The 23,781-nt window shown below is 41.5% G+C and overlaps 1 protein-coding gene across 8 annotated transcripts in view; it reads right to left on the bottom strand.

The window, feature by feature from the left end:
- Agfg1 (ArfGAP with FG repeats 1) overlaps positions 1-22,790 on the bottom strand; it is a 52,621-nt gene extending 29,831 nt beyond the window's left edge. For 3 of the 8 annotated variants that reach the window (XM_090354943.1, XM_090354945.1, XM_090354949.1), the window contains exons 1-2: positions 22,562-22,790; positions 3,740-3,833 (exon numbers count right to left, since the gene is read on the bottom strand). In XM_090354943.1, coding sequence (XP_090211069.1) covers positions 3,740-3,833; positions 22,562-22,728 — 261 coding nt within the window. In that variant the 5' untranslated portion in view covers positions 22,729-22,790. The remainder of the gene's footprint in view (positions 1-3,739; positions 3,834-22,561) is intronic. The other 5 variants (XM_090354944.1, XM_090354946.1, XM_090354950.1 and 2 more) reach the window with 2 other exon arrangements.
- Between the last annotated feature and the right edge of the window lie 991 nt (positions 22,791-23,781).

Raw genomic sequence — 23,781 nt, 5'->3', positions numbered from 1 at the left:
GGCCATACTAATTATTTAATGAACAAAATAAACTAAAAGCTAGATCTTGTGAAATAATTAATTTATGAAATTGTCAGAGTCTAGTGTTGTTCCATTTTAGAAGGAGAATCACAGTAATTACTAACACGATTTAAACTTTTTAAAGTATGTTTTATCACCTAAGGGTTAACTTAGTGAATAGTTGCCACACTCAATTTGGTAATCTGAGCAGTTTAATCACCAGATGGTTACAAATAACTGCTAACAGTGTAGCTATGGCTCAAAGTGGTATAGGGCTCTAGCCTTGAGCCAAAGAGTTCAGGGATCAGAGCCCAGACCTTCAGTCTCCCAAACCAGATGGCACTTTTCTCTTACCAGTTGCTGTCCTGACAGCCAGATAAGCTTTTTGCTTTACAGTAAGAACCAATTTTAAGAACTCAAGAAACAGCTGATGCCATGCTACTGGAAAAGACCTACAACTCGGATGTATACTCCATAGAACTTGTGCTACCTGAGCTACTATAGTTCTCAGGAACCTTAACTGTAGACCCCCAGGACACACGGTATCTAGCCCCAGAGAGATCAGCTCATCTAGGCTTCCATTGTGCTGACACACACTACTGACTGTTTCTATCCTATACATCACTTAAAATATTGTCCTAGCTGGCTTTGCTGGTTTGTGACAATGCTGGCATTGGCCTATTTCCTACATACCTATTGCAAACTTTTCTTTTTCTTTGTTCTGGGATTGTTTCATCCCTGTTTTCCCTGCTACCTTAAATCTGAGTCACCCTTAAAAACAGCAAATCTTCTGTGAGGTCTCCTCAATCCTTTCCTATCATATTACCTCTGAAATTTTATTTTATCTAGCACCATGTTGTAATTACTTGTTATACATATGTCTCTATAAGTGTGAATGTCCTGTGGAGTAAGTCTGTGGAACATACCTGTAACTGGATCTACAGTACTTAAAACATTGACTGCCCTAGTAAAGGTGATAGCTAGTCTATGGGCTTGTGTAAGTCCACAGACCTAATCCTCCTAACAGGGCTGCAGATTCATAAATCCACTCCAGTCATTTCTCATGTTTAGATTCTGCTTGCAGTTTTTAATATAGTAAGTTCCTCAAAATCAAGTATTTATTTATTGAACTCAGGACCTGAGTACTATCCTTGAGCTTTCTCAAGTCTGGCACTCTACCACTTGAGCCACAGCACCAATTCCAGCTTTTTTTTTTTTTTCCTGTGTATGTGGTTCCAAGGAATCGAACCTGGGTCTTTATAATTTTAGGCAAGTGCTCTACCACTAGGCCAAACTCCCGGCTAAGTATTCATTTTTATAATTTTTAAACCTACCTTGATATTACAGCCTTGAAAACTGTCCCATCAGCCAGGCACCAGTGACTCAAGCTTGTAATCCTAGCCACTCAGGAGGCTGAGATAAGAGGGTCACAGTTCAAAGTCAACCTGGGCAGGAAAGTCCATGAGACTCTTCTCTCCAATTAACTACCAGAAAACCAGAAGTGGCACCATGGCTAAAAAGCTCAGACAGTGCCCAAGCCCGGAGTTCAAGCTCCACAACCAACACCAACACTTCCCAACACCAACACTGGTCCCTTCAGAAGTCCTGGCATTGTAAGTTCTTGAGAATATTATGTTAAGTGTACTCAAGAACATTATGTGACAAAAAGTGTACTATTTCACTAATATCTAAAAGTTTAAGCTATAGAAAGAGAGTGAAAAGTAGGTGTCAGAGTCTAAGTTCTGAGGAAGTAGGGAATTACTATTCAAAAGGTTGGAGCTTCTAATGCATGAGTTGATTTCCTGAGATATGCTAAACATCGAGTTTGACTACATGTAACAATGTGTCACAGACTTAAAATTTTACCAGGGTTGAACTCATTCAAAGTGTTATTACCAAAGATGTTTACCTTTGATCCACAGCACTCTGAGATAAGTCTCCTCCTAACCATATTTACTAACTGGCCAGCATTACACTTTCAATCTAAGAACAGAATAATTTTTTTTAATTCTATATACATATTTTTTGCCAGACCAAGGCTTCAATTCTGGGCCTGGGTACTGTCCCTGGGCTCCTCTGCTCAAGGCTAGCACTCTACTACTTGAGCCACAGTGCTACTTCTGTTCTTTCTATGATTAACTAGAGGTAAGAGTCTCAGATTTTTCTGCCTAGGCTGGCTCTGAACCACGACCATCCTGAACCAGATCTCCTGAGTAGCTAGTCACCAGTGCCTAGACAGAATATTCAGAATAATTATTGATTCCACTGTAATTTTCAGAATATTAGATATAAAGCCACTACTGTAAGAAAGTAAATTCCAAATGTTCTACTAGCCTAAACCTAAATTTCCTACAAATTCTTTAAACTGTGTTATAATCACTGTATTTTGATCACTAAAGATATTATTCTATGCTTTCTATCATTAAAAACCTTCTACCTTTTAATCTAACCATATTTTTCTACAGTGTACCCACATGAGGTTGGAATCTAAGAGCTCAAAATAGAGACTTCAAAATGTGTTCTTCTCTAAAATATGTATTTAAAATATTTCATAAACGTGAGCTTGTATTTCTTCACTATTTCAGAACTAAAGTAAATGTGGATCTAAGTAAGCAATTTCAAAATATTACAAGCGAAGTTTCAAGAAGAGATACGACATGCCTGTATACATGTTCTAAGAGAGAAAGAGAACCTAAATCTAGTGAAATCTTAACATTTATAAGGAGGAACACTAAAAATATGCAACCAGAATAATGCAACTGAAATACTTTTTTTTTTTTGTCAGTCGTGGGGCTTGAAATTTGGGCATGGGCACTGTCCCTGAGCTCTTCAGCTCAAGGCTACTGCCCTACTCCTTCAGCCACAGTCCCACTTCCATTTTCTAGTGTTTAAATGGAGATAAAAGTCTCTTGCTCTTCAGGTTCTTTAGTGGCTGGGCTGGCTTTGAACCTCATTCCTCAGATCTCAGCCTCCTGAGTAGCTAGGATTACAGGCCTGAGCCTCTGCTCCCAGCACTATCTTTTGTTTTTAGAAAATAAGCTGTCTTTGTGAAATTGTTTTTCCTATCTATCCTCTGATTGATCCATCTTCATGAAGATTATAAAAATATGTCCATGTTCTTTCCATTAATTTTATTTCCTTATTTTGGAGTTACTGAGGTTTGACCTCAATGCCTTGTACTTGCTAGGAACTCTACTCCTTGAGTTATGCCCTCAGCCCTTAATTTTATCAGTTTTTCAAATACTAGACCACTATTTCAACTAGCAATAAAACACAAAACTAAAATTTGTCTTTAGGAGGCTTCCTTGTGTGCTACTGACTTGATTTTAGGAAACATTCAACACTACACACACATCCAGAGTCAAACGTTTAGTAAAAAGCAAACAGAGGAACTTAAGTGAAAGCTAGTCACACAATAGCTTTACAGATTTAACATAGCATAAAAGTTAATTATCTTCCTTTGGACTTTTAAATCATTTAAGACGTATAGTAATTTCATTAGATCCAATGGATTTATTGAATTTTTCCATTAATTGATAGATCTTAAGCCCATAATATCTCGCCTCACGATTAAGTTATTTATGTAGAAAACATCAGTTTGAATACATCAGAAAAGTGTGTTTATTCTAAAATATCTAAACATAGAATATAAAAACAGTGAATTGACCATTTTAAAATAACTTATAAAATCTTATTAAGATGACTATCAAAAAAAGTTGAAACTTGTAAAAATACTTACTTCATTTCCATGTTTTTGCAGAAATTCAATTTCCTGTTGTGTAAATGTTGTCATAGATATAGATTTCACCCTGTGCGGTGGATTTAATCCTCTCCTAAAAGATAAAATAGTTTGCAAAATTTACTACTATACATTTTTGAAATCATAATGTAATAATTTACATTTTAATTCACATTTAAACTCCTAACAATGTCCCTAACACCATAAAAGTTTTAAGCTTGGTTTGATTCATACTAATATATTTGAAGATAAATTCAAATGACCACCTAGAAGGATCACCTAGCATTTACAATATGCTATCTAAAACACATGATTACTATTTGTATAATTCTGATGGAGGGTAAAGACTAAATGAAGAACACCATGATAAACAATGATTGAATTTTGTATCCAGCTACTTCTTGAATCCCTTTCTGTGTCTGGTTTCTGGAATGTTTACTGTTTCTTAAATGATTGAAAATGTTTTGTACATCATATCTGAATTAATGAAGAGGTGAGACTTTCTGCAGATTGAAAAATTCACAATTAATTACAATTAATTTGTGATCACATAGTAGGGCTCTAAGGATTACTTCTAACTTTCCAAAAGTGGAAAACCATAATTATTCACTTGGAAGCACTTAACACTGTTTTTCAATGTATCTATATTATAAGAAGACTATATTCTCTGACTTAAGGGAAACTATTATATGTATATGTAGGCGCGCGCGTGCGCGCGCGTGCGCACGCGCACACACACGCACACACACGCACACACACGCACACACAATATTCCGACCTTCCTCTAAAACAATGTAAAAGGGAATTCCCTTACTAATGTTCTTTCACATGCTTCTAATCCTTTCCTTCAACTTTGTCTCTGATCCCTTAGCAACTCCTTCATGTACCAAACAATCGTCTATTTTTTCATCCTCCTTGCAACAGCTTTTTTAACTTAATTTTTTGTTATGAAGATGACATGCAGAGGGTCAGATAATAAGTACATATCTTTTTGGACAATATCACTCTTCTTTTCCCTCTCTGCCAGTTTCTGTGATACCTCTAATAGGCAAAGGAATAACTTTCTATGAGAAAAAAAGAAATCAGAGTATTACAAAGATCTCTGTTTTAGAAAAAAAGTAAGGCAAATCATTATTCTCCAAAGTGTTCAATGAAGTAGACGAGGTAGTTTACACCTACAATCCCAGCTACTAGGAAGACTAAGATTGATTATCTTAGTTTGAGGCGAATAAAAGTAACAAGATTCCATCTCAACCACTACAAAACTGGGTGCCAGTTGTACGTTTTGTTTCTTTCTGTCTCTAAGATGTCTGTGAAGTTGTACCAAAATGTCTCTAAGTGTGGATTTCATTAACCACAATTTTGATAAGAAGTTGTGGCCTTATTGCTGCCTTTTGTTAGAACTGGAAGGTTTCAGTTATTATCTCTTCAAGTGTTACATTTTCTCAGGCTGACCAATTTAAATTCTTGATCTTCTGCCTCAGCTCTCAAATAAATGCTGGTATTACAAACATATACCACAACCATCAAACCCAGCCTGAATAATTCTTTTTAATTTTCCATCATCTCCAAGTTTTCCACAATGACTATATATTATTTCATAACTGGAAGAGCAACAAGAAATTATGAAAAGTCCAAATTGACTGGTGGTAGTGACAATCAAAAACTATGCACTTTTAGTCCTGGATTTACTGATGAGTGTCTGATGTGCAGAATTCCTGAAAGAATACTAAGCCTTCCTTTCAACTTTTCTAAAAATAAAAACCTTTCTTCCCTAGTGTTATAATTCCCACCCATCAGTTACTGACACCTGGGCCAGGTTAATTTTCTGGTGGGGGCTATCCTGTGCATGGTGGGCCGTGAAGCAGCAGGCTTTCCTGTTCACTGTCAGGAGCATTCCCTACAAATAGTGGCAATCAAACATGTTTCTAGACATTGTCCAGTCTCCTGGGGAAGGCACATTCTTCTAGTTGAGAGGCACTGTTCTTAATGGGACAAACATGTGAATTACCAAGAACTGAAACTAACGGAATTCCTCTGGACCTGGGTTCAGATGTAAATTCAAACATGATGACTCCTCCAAAGCACTCTACTCCTTCACTCCATACAAAACCATGTTTACTATAACTTTACACTCAGACTAACAGGAAACAGAAATGGATTTATCTAAAGTGACAAAACAAATATGTAAATTTAAAATGTAGAAGCACACTTAAATTTCTAATTACAGAACAGTGGAAAAAAAAAAAGCATTCACAATAAACAACCAAGGATGAACTATATGATCAGTGATCAAGATATAAGCTCACAAGACAGAAAAAAATTATTAGTTATAGAGTACTCATGCTGGCACTTTACATATTTAATCTTTTATTTCAGAAATACTACCAAAAAAAAAACCTTTTTGTTGAAAACAAGAGAAAAAAAGCACATATCAGAAATTACAGAAAAAAGGTACAATTATGAAGTCTTGATCAATCCCTTATTGAACAAGAAAGAACTGAAGGAAAATGGAGCATCTGAAGAGATAATAGCTGAAAATTTCCAGGACTACAAAAAAGGCAGCAATAAGACAAAGGCTTCTTATAAAACTGGAATAGTATCTACACTTAGAAACATTTTTGGTACAACATCACAAACAGATCTTAAGGCAGAAAGAAAAGACAAAAACAAAAAACTTGACTGTCAGTAGATTTCTTAAGGGAACATTAGAACACTGCCTTCAAGTGACAAAAAGTAGTAACTATTGAGACTTAGAGAAACTTTTTTTGCACTGTAATACCAAAACAGTGATATTTTCAGATTAAAAACAAAAACAAAAAATCTCAAAGAGTTTTCCCCTGGAAAGAAATTGAGGGCAAGGCACAGTGGCTCACATCTGTAACCCCAGCTACTCAAGAGGCGTGGATAAAAAGGATTCAAGTTTGAGGCCTACCCTGGCAGAAGAGAATTAGCTAAAGCCCCATTTCAACCAATACACTAATGGGTTGCAGTCAATGCAGTTACTCAGAAGGCACAGAGGAACAGGACTTTATGCAAGGCCTGCCCTAACAAAAACAAGCATGATACATTATCCTAATAATAACTAAAGAAATATGAAAAGGCTGGGGGAAGGGGTGTGGCTCAAGTTGTAGCACTTTGGTGGAAGACCTGAGTTCAAATCTCAATACTGCTAAAAAGAGCAAAGAAGCTCCAAAAAAGTTTTCAAGTGCTCAGCAGTAAGCAAAGAAAAGTAGTAAACAGGCAAATCTAAGCAAACATTATCTCATCACAATAATGTCCAAATAGTAGGACAAACTAAACATTTTTACCTACAACAATTAAGAAAGGCAGCTGGTATTTTTAAGGATATTATACTACTAAAAACTTAAATACTAATTCTAGATTGGAAAATAGTACAATTTCAACAGTGACTCTAAAGTCATACAGAATTTACAACTTCCAAACAGTATACAGGAGAAAAACAAAAATGTGGGGGTGTTTTGTTTTGGGCTTTTTTTTTTTTCTTTTTTTTTGGTAGGTCATAGGACTTGAGCTTGGGCTGGGCACTGTCCCTGATCAATGGATAAATAGGCCACAAAGTGCTGCCTCAGCAATAAGATACAACTACCGTGGCTTAATCTTAAAGGGTGAAAAGTGAGAACAGACAGACTGGAAAGGTTGATTCCATTTCAAAAATGACATCCTGAAAAACGCAAAACTTAACAGCACTGGAGAACCACAACACTGTCAGGGATGAGGAAAAACAAGAGCCATGACAAAAGCTTCTCAAGGGCAATGAACAGCTCCACCTCTGATTTTAGTGCAAGTTACACGAACCTATACATAGACCCTACACCCTAACAGTTCATTTTCAATGTACGTTAATTTTTAGAAATTAAAAAAACCTAAAGCTCTGAATTCATGCTACTTTATATAACCACAATGTTCATACTAATCAATGTTTTTCTCCCTTATTTGAAAGCCATCTTCTTTGCTGCTTTACATACCAAACTTGTTCACTTCAATGAACAAAATTCTTATGGATCAAAACTGGCATGTTTATTTTTGACATATTTTCGTGGAAACTCATGTTCCTTCTCTTTATGGCTACACCTAATTGAACTTCCATGTGAACCCAGTGTTTATAAAACACTATGGTAGGGATATTAGTCATAACGATTTGACTAAAGTCCTAAGCAAGTAAAAGACAGCTTTTTGGTTTTGTTTTGTTTTCTTTACAAGGCCATCCATTCCAGATCCCAAGGTTTCCAGTTTTGTGTAAAAATTTTTTGACTCATTTAATAACTGCAGTATTGATGTTTTGAAAGCACGTTTGCCAGTTAATTGGTTTCAAGTTCCAAAACCTACCTACCAGTGCAGCCCGTAAGTTTTTGCAGTCTAATTAAGTCATACACAGATCCCAGGGTTCAGCATTAATGACCACCACCCAGGTATAACCGTCACCAGATGGTGTGACTCATTCCATATGTCCACCAGCAGGCTGCTCTCCACCACGCTTCAAGTCTCGCAAATAGTCATTTGTTCAATTCAAATAACAAGCTGTGCAATGTGCATTAAGAAAGCTTCATTTTATTAACTGCATTTCTCCTGCTGGGGGAGAAACTGGTTAAAAATCTTTTAAAGGGCAGTGGAAATTTATGTGGTTACTAATACTACTAGCAAAAAGTAATAAAATTAGGTTGACATTTAGATCTATCTCAATCCTAATTAACTAAAATCGTTATATGTTTCATAGTAGCAAGGTTACACATTTAAAATCTAAACCAGAAAAAAAGATGTCTTTGGTTGCTTATCAATATTCTAAATTGTGGTACCAAAACATTATATACACTGGACTGCCTAATGTGTATCCATAGCTCAACTTAAAAACTGCAATATAGCCAGGTGACTATATAGCCTGCTGGCTCAGAAGATTGAGATCTGAGGATCGCAGTTCAAAGCCAGCCCAGGCAGGAAAGTCCATGAGGCTCTTAGCTACAATTTACCACCAGAAAACCAGTGTTGGAGCCAAAACCCAAAGTGATAGTGCACTAGCCTTGCGTGAAAAAGCTCAGAGAGAGCACCCAGGCCCTGAGTCCAAGCCCCACAACCAACAAAATAAAAACAACAAAAATAACAGCAAAAAAATAAAAAAAGTGTATACATATAAAACATGTATATGTATAGAAAAATCATGAAAACCACAACTGTTACTTTGAGCCTCTTGGAATGTCACAAATACTATAGCATAAAGTCCATAAAGCAAGCATCTAAAAAATAATATTAATGACTCAAGCTAGGTGCAGTCGCACACACATGTAATCCTACCTACTCAGGAGGCTGAGATCTGAGGATCAAGGTTCAAAGCCAGCCCAGGCAAAAAAGGACTTGAGGCTCTTATCTCCAATTAACCTCTAGAAAACGGAAAGTGGGGCTTGGCTCAAGGGTAGGGAGGTAGCCTTGAGCTGAAGAGCTCAGGGACAGTGCCCAGGCCCAGGGGTGGGGCGGTAGCCTTGAGAGCCTTGAGCTGAAGAGCTCAGGGACAATGCCCAGGCTGAGTTCAAGCCCCATGATTCACAAAAAAAAAAAAAAAAAAAAAAAAACCTCTGACTCAAACCTAATGAATGCATTATACTTTAACAGTGGTAAGAAAAACCCAAAAATTTCTTTACTATAGTTCCTAGTCCTACAGAAATGATGATAAAAATGTACTTAGCTATAAGAGATAAGGGCAGAAAACAAAGGAACTCAAAAGCATCAGAAATTTCAAAAAGTAATTATGCCAACCCTGGTATGATGTGGAGGCTTGTATTCCTAGCCTCTCTGGAGGTTGAGGTAGGAGAATCACTTGAGCTGAGGCATTCCAGATCAGAAACACAGTGAAGCCCCATCTCAAAAACAACCAAGAATGACTATCAGCAGTGTGTGACTGTAGGAGACGCCAGAACAGAAGCTCTGAAAGTGAAAGAACCCGAATAGAAGCTGATGCCCCTCTATGAAAAGATACAGAGCTGGATGGGGGAGGAGAGCAGAGGGGAGGGAGGAGGTGGAGTAAATAAAGAGAAACAGAAGAAACAGAGGAGGTAAGAGAATAGAAGGAAAGGGGAAATAGGAAACCAAGGACAGTGCTTTTAGTCCTAGCACTTGTGAGGCTGGGGAGGAAGATAGCATGGAGAAGATAGATAGATGATGGATGGATGGACGCACAGATAAATAACACAGATACAGACATAGATTAGATAGAGGTATCTCTCTCGCGCGCGCGCGCACGTGTGCACACACACACACACACACACACGAACTAGATCAGGTGGAGGAACATAAATACAATCAAAAATCACTAGATGACCAGGTCCTCAACAGCTAGCTACAAACCTAACCTCCCCAACCAGGCCCAAGTTGGAGTCTGAAGGAAAATTTAACCAGACTAGTTATTTTTTTTTTAATTTTTATTTATTTATTTGTTTGTTTGCCAGTCCTGGGCTTGAGCTCAGGGACTGAGCACTGTCCTTGGACTTTCTCAAGGCTAGAGCTCTACTACTTGAGCCATAGCACCACTTCCAGCTTTTTTCTATGTATGTGGTACTGAGGAATCAAACCCGGGTCTTCATGCATGCTAGGCAAGCACTCTACCACTAGGCCAAAGTCCCAGCCCTAACCAGACCAGTTATATGAAATAGATTCTGTAGTCAACCTTACCTGTTGCTACGTATCATGCTAGAAAGTAAAGGAAGATCTTCTAAGATCAATGTGGATGCAAACCTCCCCCCACCCTTTTTATTTCCCTTTAAGCTTAGAACTAATAGTTTCTAAACCAAATACTGGGGAATGGGGGGGATTCTAACTTACAGTGATATAATATCAGACTTTTCAGCTCAACATTTGAAGACAGGTAATGGATGCCTTGAAAGATCAAATATTTTTGACATTGTAAATACAGATATACAATTACTGGTGAAAACGAGGGCAGATATTTTCAGCCATTTAGCTCATAAAATAATTCTTCATTGACCTTAATCAGCAGGCTACTAGATGGTTTGGGGAGCCAGGGAAAGACATTCCAGGACTAAAGAGATGTGCAGAATGAAGATAAAGCTGCCTTCAGGCAGAGAAGAGGATCACAAACTTATCCCAAAACAAAATGTAACTGGCATGTGCAATCATACTGAAAGAAATCTTATAGCTCAGAGAAAGAAATCTTATACCTCAGGGAAAATTTATCTCAAAATATATTGATACATGAATAAAAAAGCAAAGCCAATAAAGAAAACTTAACAATTAGAAACTGTAGGAAAGGCAGGTAAGAGAGGATGAGAAGAATGTTGAGTAAAAAAATAAAAAGAGCCCACGTTGAAAACAAAAGTTAAAGCACAATGCTATTAGAAATAGAGAAAATACTAAAGGAGAGATCAGCCAAGTCTAAAACCACTTTCTACAATAATCAGAAACTGGAGAAGACAACAGGGAAATACTGTTCACCATAGCATTTGGCTCTTAGAATGCTGTACACTTACTCTTTTAATAAAAGCTAATTCTAAAATTCAGTGTTTAATTTTAATTAAGTTTTACTCTAACACCTACCTGTAGAATGATTTCTGTATTTGATGAAAAGAATAACTCCTAGATCTTTTAAATTAAAAGTTAAATCTTTTAAACTTTAAAAGCCATTTCCTCATTATACTCTACTAATCCTTTTAAGGGAACAACTTTGGAGCACAACAGTTACATATTAGAACATCAAATCTGGAAACAAAAAAAAAAACATTTTCAGCCAGGTTCTCGGGGTTCACACCTGTACTCCTAGCTACTCAGGAGGCTGAGATCTGAGGATCGTGGTTCAAAGCCAGCCCAGGCACAAAAGTCGTGAGACTCTTATCACCAATAAACCACCAGAAAAAACAAAAGTGGCAATGTGTGGCTCAAGTGCTCAGGGACAGCACCCAGGCCCAGATGTTCAAGTCCCACAACACACACACACACACACACACACACACACACACACACATACACACACACATTTGTAAGTGTTACTAATTTTCGTTTTTCCCCACCAAAAAGCTTATACAGTTTAACTCCTGGAGTTGTACGGAATGCACATGTCATTACCTCTTTCACCGGAATGCACATGTCATTACCTCTTTCAAGCACAGCGACGAATTACCCACATATAATGTGTGATCTATCCACAGTGCTACCAACCCACCCCCAATCTCTATCTACAGTGCCACCTACCCCCAATTCCCTAAGTTCTGCTTCCTGAAAAAGTTCCTCTCATACAGTTCTAAACCTATTTACCATCTAGATCACATTCTTTGGAACGCTTCATTCTGTCAAAACATCTTTCCAAATGAACAAGCACAATAAAACTAAGGTATAATTATGAACTCTCTATGGCATTAACCAAAAACATTAATAACCTTACTTATTGTTAATTAATACCCTTGTCTCTGAACAAATTACATTTTAAATTTTTAAATTATCATTACTTCAAACAATTCAAATAAGCTTTCTATCCTTAATGTACAGTTAATAAATTTCATTTTAATTATGTTCAATCAGGTGCCTAGGTCAGTAACTCTCATGTATAGGTTCTAAAAGGTATCATAAGCAACTGACTACTAATAGAAGTATTCAAAGTTATAAATTATTTGCTTTCTTAAATTTATGAGGGGTATTTCCCTGGACAATAATTACTCTACTTCAAATGGAAAAACCCACTATTGGCTGGGCTGGGAAAAAAACTGAAGGAGTAATGCAACTAATCCTGAAGATGTCCACGGACATTCCCCACACGTCACTGGATGCCTGTAATCCTAGCTATTCAAAAGGGTGAGAGCCAGATCATTAAAGTTAGGAACTAGGCTGAGTGGAAAAGTCATCTCTAAAATAACCAGTAAAAAGCTGACTGAAGGCATGGGTTAAACAGTTAAGGGCCTGCTGAGAAAACAAATTGAGCAAATGTGAGGTCCTGTGTTCAAATTCCAGTACTGAATTTTAAAAAAATCACAGATGAGGGCCGGGAGTTTGGCCTAGTGGTTAACGTGCTTGCCTAGCATGCACGAAGATCCGGGTTCGATTCCTTGGTACCACATACATAGAAAAAAGCCGGAAGTGGTGCTGAGGCTCAAGTGGTAGAGCTCTAGCCTTAAGAAAGTCCAAGGACAGTGCTCAGGCCCTGAGCTCAAGCCCAGGACTGGCAAAAAAAAAAAAAAAAAAAAAAAAAAAAATCACAGATGTGAACATCATATGTGTTGCATAGAAAAGACTAAATGTATCAATCTAGGAGTTTTACTTGTTTTTAAAGCAGGAATAGCTTTCAAACTGTTACTTAGAGATCAACAAATTCCTTCAAACCATGTTTTAATTCTTTTCACATAAAATTCAATTCACTGCTAGTACTCAACATTGCTATAATGCAATCTAGTTAAGCTGTACTTTAACTAAGGGTTGATTCACAACAGTGTTCAGTGTTTAAAAAAAAAGAGGTGCTGGGAATGTGGCTTAAGTGTTAGAGCACTTGCCTAGCACCACATAAACAGAAAAGGCCAGAAGTGGTGCAATGGCTCAAGTGATAGAGTGTTAGCCTTGAGCAAAAGCAGCTCAGGGACAGTGCCCAGGCCCTGAGTTCAAGCTCAATCAATCAATTAATACACAAAATCAAAAGAAGTAAAAAAAAAAAAAAAAAAGTTAAATGGTATTACCTCACCTTAAAGGGTGAACTGTCTGATGAATAAATCCATGTTGTTTCCCCTTTTCTCTGAAAATCCTACTGCTAATGCCTATTTATACAATGACCATTCTCCCTTGCACTCAGCACAGGCTGTTTCAAGCCAGATGTGGTGACCCACTCCTGTAGTCTGAAGAGGAAAGCAGGAGTGCACACCACACTGAGGCCAGCCTAGCATACTTCCTGAGATTCTTCAAAAGCAAAACACTACGGTTCAACTATAGGGTATTATACCAAATTTTGGTATGCTAGATGACAACATTTGGCAATACTTGGCAAGAATGTTGTTTAATACTGGATATGATGTAAAACAAAGCAGAAAGAACTGTTTCTATGTAAGCTAAGTGAAGTACTTGAGAATTCTAATGAAATCTAGTCACTGGAAGAAGCTGTTATTTAACTATGAATGAAATGCATAACAGACTAAAAAAGACAATAAAAATCTTAAGTAATTCATTCTCCCAACCGCTCTAAAATAAGTTAAAGCCTTTCTTGGTAGTTTGTAGTTTGTGACTACAATCACAGCTACTTGGGAGGTAGAGATGAGGAGAACTGTGGTTCAGAGACAGTCAAGGCCAAAAAAAAAAAAAAAAAAAAAGTTAACAAGACCTTCCCTTCCCTCCAGACACTTAGGAGACCTAAGCAGAAAGACGGCAGTCCAGGCCAGACTGGCTTTAACACTAGATCCTAACTTGAAGAGGGGTAGAGAGGAAGGGAGGGTGGGTATATGATAGAATCTGCCTAGCAAGCATGAGGCCAAGTTTAATCCTCAGTACAACTCCCCAAAAAAATCTTCTAAGTGGGCTGGAAATATGGCTCAGTGGTATCGTGATTACCTACCATGCATGAAGCCCTGAGGCTTAGGTGGTACAGTGCTAGCCTTGAGTAAAGCAAGTTAAGGAACAATGTCCAGGCCCTGAGTTCAAGTCCCAGGACTGGGGCTTGGGAAAAAAAATCCACTAAATGGTTTCTGGTGTAAAGGAAGATTTTTATTTCTCTCAGAACCACATATTGATTATTGATAGTCCATCATTTTCTGAAGTTCTGAACTTCAGTCTAGTGGTAGCCATAAGGCTACCTTGCGCCAGTGCCCTGATCAGACACATGTTCCACCCTGTAGGACAAGGATCCCCAAATAGAGATCTCAAATCAGAAATTCCAGAATTGTTTTTTTTTTTGCCAGTCCTGGAACTTGAACTCAAGAGCTTGGGCTTTGTCCTTGAGCCTTTCTATGCTCAGAGAGCCAGAGTTCTACCACTTGTACCACAAGGCTACTTCTGGTTTTTCTGTGTGTGTGGTACTGAGGAATCAAACCCAGGGCTTCATGCGTGCTAGGCGAGCACTCTACCACTAAACCACACCCCCAGACCAGAAATTTCAGGTTCTTGAAAAGGAAGGAAATACACACTGGAAGGACAACTATAAAATGTCAGCTGCCGAATACTGAGAGACAATAGTATCTAAGGATTTTTACCCCTGAAAGTAATAGCTCATGCCAGTAATCCTAGATACTCAGGATGCTGAGATCTAAGGGTCACGGTTCAAAAGCCAGCCCGGGCACTAAAGTCTGTGAGACTCTTATCTCCAATTAACCAGTGGTGCTGGGGCTCCAGGCATAGAGTGGTAGCCTTGAGCTGAAGAGCTCAGGGACAATGCCCAAGCCCAGGGGTATGGCAATAGCCTTGACTGAGGAGCCCAGGGCCAGCGCCCCAGCCCAGAGTTCAATCCCCATGATCGACAAAAAATTAAATAAGTAAAAGAAAATAATGATGTTAAAAAGTAATTTAGGAAGAACAAAATGACTTGTTATATAATAATGGTTATGCAATTGCTATGTGGACAGGGTATAAATGAAACAATAATTTGATAACAAAGGACTAGGTGACAGAGGTACAAATAAGAAATAAGGCAGGTGCTCATCATCTATGGTCATAAAGGAAATGCAAATAAAAACAACCCTAAGATACCACCTTACCCCAACAAGAATGGCCAAGATCTTGAACTCAGACAATGACAGTTGCTGGCGGGGTTGTGGAGAAAAAGGAACCCTACTACACTGCTGGTGGGAATGTAGACTAGTTCAGCCACTCTGGAAAACAGTGTGGAGGTTCCTTAAAGAACTGAAAATAGACCTTCCCTATGATCCTACCATTCCACTTCTGGGCATCTATCCTGAACAGCATGACCTAAGATATTATAAAGACACTTGCTCAACTATGTTCATCTCTGCACTATTCACAATAGCCAAGCGATGGAAACAACCCAGATGCCCTACTGCAGATACAGAAAATGTGGTATATATACACAATGGAATTCTACATAGCCAACAGACAAGATAAAATAATGGCATTCGCAGGGAAATGGATGAATCTAGAGCGAATCATGTTGAGTGAGACAAGTCAAGACCTAAGGAACAAAAGGCGCATGGTATCCTTAACATGCGGCTGTTAAATCCAAAGAGTACAAAATCCAAAGAGTACAAAAGCGAGGACTCAATAACTGCATACCCAAAACTACGGACATGGTAATGGAAATTCAAACATAACTATATAGACATAAAAACCTATGACTCTATAGACATGTTTTATTTCATAAATTGATATGTTTCTATGACATACAAACCCTTAGCCTAATTTTGATTAAGTTCTAAATACTAAGTCCCAGAGATTGTAATTAGAGAGTCCCTCCTTGAACACTTGTTAAACTTGTCATTTAAAATATGATATAAACATAAGCCATATAATGAATGATTGTTGTTCTTAAGGTACTATGTTATCTCTCATCACTTTTGCTGTCCCTTGGTTATCTCATATTGTTACACTATCTCACTTTGTTACCTGATGTATCAGATATATTTATATTTGGTTATCTGAAATTGGATAGGGAACGGGGGAAAACAAGATGAAGGGTGGGGGTGGGGGGGAGGGAAATGGGGACCAAGACATGTGAAAGGGTATCAATGTATGGGAATTAATGCACCATCTATCTGGCAAATATCATGTAACCCTTCTATTAATTACAATAAAAATATATGAAAAAAAGAATATAGTTTTAAAATAAAAACTGATTCACATCAAAAAATAAATAAATAAATAAATAAAAAGAAAGAAGGCAGGAGGGCTACTATTGCTGCATTTACCTAGAAAACCCTGCCTGATCAACAGTAAATGGCATCTACTATCAGGAATTCTAAATTTAGGAAAGTCACATACCTTTTATCATTCATTTAGCAATACTTTTGTTTGTGAATACTGGATTGACATACGTTTGAATGATGCTCAGAGTATAAATGAATTGTGAAACTTGGAACTGGATTTTAGATGTAGTTACACTATTATTGAGGAAAAAGGTCACATCCTGACTTGCTGGTTTTTACTATCTTTCATACTCAGATAACAGAACTTAAAATTATGACTGAGCATTCCAGCTATTTAAATCATAAACAATAAAACCTGCATTCATAGTCTAAGAATACAGTACAGCGTATGTAGCACTTGTCTAGCATGTTGTAGGTATGGGGTGCAATCCCTAGCACTGCCAAAAAGAACCCCACAAAGTTTATTTAAAACTAGTTACAGGAAGAAATGCTCAACATCTCTGGTCATAAAAGAAATGCAAATCAAAACAACTCTAAGATTCCACCTCACTCCAGTTAGAATGGCCAGGATCAGGAAAACGAATGACAACAGATGCTGGAGGGGATGTGGCCAGGAGGGATCACTACTACACTGTTGGTGGGACTGCAAACTCGTTCAACCACTATAGAAAGCAGTGTGGCAGTGCCTCAAAAGGCTAAACATAGAACTCCCCTATGACCCAGCAATTCCACTACTTGGCATTTACCCAACCATCCAGAAACAAGGACATACTAAATCCACTAGCACAACAATGTTCATTGCAGCACTATTCACCATAGCAAAGATATGGAACCAACCTAGATGTCCCTCAGTTGATGAGTGGATCAACAAGTTGTAGTATTTGTACACAATGGAATTCTATGCTGCTGTCAGAAAGAATGACATCGCCCCATTTGTTAGGAAATGGTAAGTGAAGTAAGCCAGACTCAAAGGAACTTAGGCTCAATGGTTTCCCTCATTCGTCATAATCAGTAGAAACCTTGGGCTCTACTAGCAGAAATCTGCAATAGAGCAAAATCTGGATACATAAGGCCATATACTGTGAAGCTAATTGAAAGGACTTCCAGGATATTGAAACAAAAGCCATATAATGAATGATTGTTGTCCTTAATGTACTATGTTGTCTCTCATCTCCTTTGCTGTCCCTTGGTTATCTCATATTGGTATAGTATCTCACTTTGTTATCTGATATATTGAATTTATTTGTATTTGGATATTTGAAATTTGATAGGGAAGGGGGGAAAACCAAGACGGGTGGGGGGTGTGGGGGGGGAGGGAAATGGGTACCAAGACATGTGAAAGGGTATCAATGTATGTGAATTAATGCACCTTCTATCTGGCAAATATCATGTAACCCTTTTACTAATTACAATAAAAAAAAATAGAAAAAAAAACTAGTTACAGACAAAATCATTGTTCTGCAGAGACTACAGAGCTTAATGTGAGATTGCTCATTTAAAAAAGTGATTGAGGCCAGGAGTTTGGCCTAGTGGTAGTGTACTTGCCTAACATGCACAAAGACCTGGGTTCTATTCCTCAGTACCACATACATAGAAAAAAAAAAAAAATAGCTGGAAATGGTGCTGAAGCTCAAGTGGTAGAGCTCTTGCCTTGAGAAAGTCCAAGGACAGGACTCAGGCTCTGAGCTCAATCCCAGGCCAAAAAAAAGTGATTTTTTTCAGTGGGGGGAGTTAAGTAAAATAAAGCATTTGAGAAAGCTTACCTTTTTGTTGCTTTTGAGTCAGTGCTGCTTCATTGACTCAAATGGTCTTGGACGTGTCCTCCTACCTCATCAGGATTACAAGTGTGCCCCACCATGTCTGGCTCACAGGGAGCGTCACATTCCCTCCTTCTCTGGGGGTAGGGGTACTGAGGACTGAACTTAGGGCCTGGCAGTTGCAAGGCAGGGTGCTCTACCAACAGAGCGCCTCCAGAAGCCGTAAGTATTGCTGTTTGTAATGCTAGTCTCACCTCTTTGATTCTCTTACGTAACTGCACACATCCACCATGCTTAATGCAAGCCACTTTCTGTGGAGAGTGCACTTCAACTCTGAATTGAACAGGTGGACAATGCAGGTAGACAACATTTACTCTCCCGGCATTTTGAGGCTTTAATGGTGTATTTATTTTATTCATTTATTTATTTTTTGTGGTACTAGGATTTGATATAAGGGCCTTGTAGGGTAAGTTATCTTATACTGGAGCCATACTCCGAGCTCTTTTCTATTTTTCAAATAGTCTCTCACTTATGCCTCAGCAAGCTTAGCCCACAATTCTACTTTTTCTCTCAAAGCTAGGCCATCACGCCTAGATACTTATTGTTGAGATGGTAACTCTGAACTTTTTATTCCAGGTCCTACCAACCCCAACCTCCTAAAGGCACGGGATTATGAGTTTGAGTCACTGCCCTTGTCTTAATGTTCAATCTTTATTTGAAGAATCTTAATTTTTTCATTAAAATTGAATAAACAATAAGGTATAGAAATCTGTTTAGGATAGACTGTAATCAAATACTCTCAGAGCTCTCTATAACACTTAGGGTCTTATACAATATCACAGTGGGTAGTAACTTATTTAATTGTAGTGTTCAAGATGGTATCTTGCTGTGTCTCTAAAGCTAGCCTTGGCCTCTCAAGGATTACAGGTATACAGGTATGTAGCACCATGCCTGGTTCAGTGCACTAACTCATTTTCTTTCTTTCTTTTCTTTCTTTTTTTTATTTTATTTTATTTTTTTTGGGGGGGGGGTTGATCATGGGGCTTGAACTCTGGGCCTGGGTGCTGTCCTTGAGCTAGCTCAAGGCTAGCGTTGTATGTATGACTGGAGCCACAGCACCACTTCTGGTTTTCTGGTGATCTATTGGAGATTTTGTGCCCGGGCTGGCTTTGAACCATGATCCTCAGATCTCAGCCTCTAGAATAGCTAGGTGTGAGCCACTGGCACCCAGCTTGTAACTCATATTCTTAACTCCGGCTTCACTATTTTGAATCTGTAATGTGGCTACATGAAGCAAGAGATACTTTGACAATGCAGTAAAATTTCAACTTAGAATAACTGGTGAAGTTGTTTTCAGCTGTGAAAGACAAAAGCCACTTTTTGTCTAAGTGATAATCCATGTGCCGCTAGGAATACAATCTTTAAAGTATGGATCAACATAAGAAATACGACAATTACCACTATGATTTATTTTTCTAGAAACATTTTTGTGATTGTTAAATTGATATGATTCATGTTTCAGTTACAGCCAAAACCTTCAAGCTGACTGAAACTAGGGTGTCTCAATGTCTTTTACTTATTGTTCACTGAGGAATGAAAAGCACTCTCTATAGGGCAACCTTCAAGTACTGGTGAGATGTTTAACATACTTTATCTCTTAATATTAAAAGCAAATCTAAGCCAGGCACCAGTGGCTCATGCCTGTAATGCTGCTAGCTGCTTTGGAAGCTGAGATTTGAGGATAATCATTCCAGACTAGACGGGGCAGCAAAGTCCATGAGACTCTTACCTCCAACAAACCACTAAAATGCTGGAAATGGAGGGAGAACACAGTCTTGACAGCACAAGCCCTGAGTTCAAGCCCCATAATTGGCATAAAGAAACAAATAAAATCTAGCTGGGAGCTAGTGGTTTATACCTGTAACCCTAGCTACTTAGGTGAGACTACTGTTTCCAACTCATCAGTAAAATGCCAGAAATGGAGTTATGGCTCAAGTCGTAGAACAGTGCACCAGCCTTGGTGAGGCCAAGGGTAAAAGCCTTGAATTTAGGCTCCAATAATGGAACCATTAAAAAAATTTTACATACAAACTCTACTAGGATATTTCATTCTTACCATTTCATTTGAGAGAAAACCTCAAGTGGCATTCTCAATACTACATAGCTAATATTTAGAACCAAAATTCAAAAACAGGATCACCTAGTGCAAAAGTACTTGGTATTTCTATTGTAAAAGTCTCAGGCATACTTTATAAATCCCTTTCGCTCTTTAATGGCTAGCACATTTGTAAAACAATAAAAAAAATTGTACAACATTCTATATAACTCAGTGTGGATACTTAGTACACAGGCTCCATTAGCATGGCTGAAGCCAGTGCTTTCAGCACCAGGCACAAAAAGTTCGCCATAAATACAGAGAAACGAAATGCTTACACTGAAATACAAATCCCACTTAAAAGGAAAATTACTGCCAACACTTACAAGCTCATGTTTATAATTCTGGCTATTCAGGAGGCAGAGACCTGAGGATCATGATTCGAAGCTGGCATCCTGCCCCTCACCCCCCAGGTAAGTAGGTGAGACTCTTATCACCAATTCGCACTCAAAAAACCAACATGGAGCTGTGCCTCAATTGGAAGAACATTAACCCTGAGCACAAAAAAGCTCAGGGACAGTACTCAAGCCCTGAATTCAAGCCCCAAGCACAGGCGCACACACAAAAGAAAATTATCTTAGTTAAAGAGACCCTTTATATAGAATGTTTCTGAAGCATGGAACTTAGGCTAGAGTGTGAAAACAGTTTCTTTTACATTTATTTCCAGTATATTATGTATTTTTTGTTGCGAGGGGTTACGAGTAAATGCCAAAAACCAATAGCAGTCAAAATCTTTTGAGTATATCGATACACCTGCCTGTGTATAATATTTATATATGTAACTCTATAGTTACATATATATTGGCAAACACGGATATATATTTATTTAACACATGAAACCGTGTTCATGGTCCAATGGTAGCACCTACTTCTTTCCACGTGTATTAAAAAGTGGAATATTCTAAGTAAGTCTGACTTTTAGCTTCGTTTTAGAACCAAGCTGTGCGCCGTCTGGCCCCGACGGTGACTTCCAGCTTTACTCCACTCACGAACGCAAAGCCAGAGCCAGGCGCGCCGGGGAGGCCGCGCGGCTCCGGGGTGCGGGGACCCCGGGCGCCCCGGACCGCGCCGCCGTGGACACTCCCCCAGGGTCCCCGAAACCCGACCCCCCCCCACTCCGTGCCTCCCCAACAACCCGGGCTTCGGCCGCCCCTCGAAGGCCGACTCCATGGCCGGCCGGCGCCCGACGCCGCTCCGCCGCGAACGTTGGGCCGGCGCGGCCGCGTCGTTCCGCCCCTGGCGAGCGCCGTTTTCCCCGAGGTCCGCGTCCTCAGTCCGCCCAGGTTGTACCGACCGGGAGGCCCCAGTGCTTCGTGCAGCAGAGCTGGCCGAGAGCACCCCGGAGCTGCGAACCGCCGGTGCCCCCCGCCACCCTGCAACCCGCACCCCGACGGAAAGCCAGGCGGAGCGAGGAGCCGCCCCGCCGCCGCCGCCCTCCACCCCGGCGAAAACTTCCCCGCACGACCCCGAGACCCGCCCGCCTCCGCGGCCTGCCGCCGCCCCGTCCCCGCCATCGCTTGAACTTTCCTCGGGGGGGACTCGCCGCGCCGCCACCCGGACGTCTCGACGCCGCTTCCGTGGCAGGTCCCGGGGAGCCCCAGGCCCCCACCAAGGCCCCCGGGCCCGCTCCCGCCCCGCCTCCCCCCACCCCCCGCAGCCCGCAGGTGCTGAGGCCGGAGCCACCGCGCTCTCTCCCGCCCGCCCGGCGGGACACACAAAGGAGCCGCCCCGGCCCGGGGTCCTCCGCGGGGCGCAGGGTGGGGTGAGGCGCCCCGCTCACCCCCCCCCCCGCGGCTCCTCCCCACCCACCCGCGAAAGCGCCCCGGTAAAGCGGCCCGGGCGCGCACAGCCCGCCCCACCCGCCCGAGCCCAGCGCCCTCCAACGGCCTCCGTGTCCGGCCCGGTCCGGCCCAGCCCCGCTCCCGTCCCCCGCGGAGTTCGGCCCGGCCCGGCCCCGACCCCGGTGGAGCTCGGCCTACCCGACTCCCAGCCCCGGCTGTGCCCGGCCCCCGCCCGGCTCCCGGCTCCCGGCTCCCGGCCCCGGTCCCGGAGGAGCCCGGGCCGCCCGCCGAACCGCCCCGCCGCCGCCGCCTCCCGCACTCACAGGCTGCCGGAGCAGGACGTGCAGACGAAGGAACCGACCGTCATGTTCACGTAGGTGGGGCCGCGCTGGTCGCAGTCGAAACACTTGCGGTTGTGCTGAAGCCCCGTCATGTCCCGCAGCATCTTCAGGTGCTTCTCCTCCTGCTTCCGCTTCGCGCTGGCCGCCATGGCCGCGGCGCCGGGGGCCGAGGCCGGCGGGGCCGGGAGCCGGGGCGGCGCTGCGCCGGGGCCCGCGGTCCCACGGGCCGCCCTGGCCGCGGCCGCCGCCCTCCGACAGCGCGCGCCGCCCGCGCGGGATCCGGCCCTGCCCGCGGCTCGGCCCGGCTCGGCTCGGTGACCGCGGGGACGCGACGGGACACTGCGGAGCGGGTCACACCAACCGGCCCGGCGGGACAACCGCCGCCGCCGTCGCCGCCGCCGCCGCCTTCCCGACGCCTCCCGCGGGGGGGGGGGGAGAGACGCGGAGGATGCGGACGGCAAGAGGAGGCCCGGCCCCGGGCGGCCGGGGGCCAAGCGGCGACTCGCGCCCTCTGCCGGCCTGGAGGAGCGACTGCGGCCACGCCGGGGCGGAGCCAGAAGGACAATAGTGATGGATGTCCCCGTGTTTATGGGAGGCCTGCGGGGGGCTACGAGCGGCTCAGGTCACCCCTCCTCGGCTCCAAGTTCCCCGAGGGCCTCCCATTTCCCGACGGATGACTCCAGATCCTCCCTGGGCCCTCGGAAGAGCCGTCTCGGAGGCCAGCAGGGATTGGTATTTCCAGCCAGGAAAGGTGGCTCACACCTGTCATCCTAACTACTCAGGAGGCTGAGATCTAAGGATCAAGGTTCAAAGCCAGCCTGGGTACAAAAGGACCCGAGACTCTTACCTCCAGTTAACCTCTAAGAAATGAGAAGTGGGGCTGTGGCTCAAAGGTAGGCTGGTAACCTTGAACTGAAGAGCTCAGGGACAGCACCCAGGCCAGAGTTCAAGCCCCATGACCCCTACACACACACACACACACACACACACACACACACACACACACACACACACACAATGGTATTTCCGCTTCAGGGACAGCACCCAGGCCAGAGTTCAAGCCCCATGACCCCTACACACACACACACACACACACACACACACACACACACACACACACACACACACACACACACAATGGTATTTCCGCTTCAGCTATCAGGAGGAGGAGGAGGAAGCACAGGACAGTCAGTGCCCCTAAG

This window comes from Megascapheus bottae, chromosome 21 (assembly GCF_031878675.1).
Source record: "Megascapheus bottae isolate mThoBot1 chromosome 21, mThoBot2.hap1, whole genome shotgun sequence".
In the NCBI taxonomy this organism is placed as follows: domain Eukaryota; kingdom Metazoa; phylum Chordata; class Mammalia; order Rodentia; family Geomyidae; genus Megascapheus; species Megascapheus bottae.
Note: the sequence above shows the minus strand (reverse complement) of the source record. Positions and strands in the feature narration are given on the sequence as shown.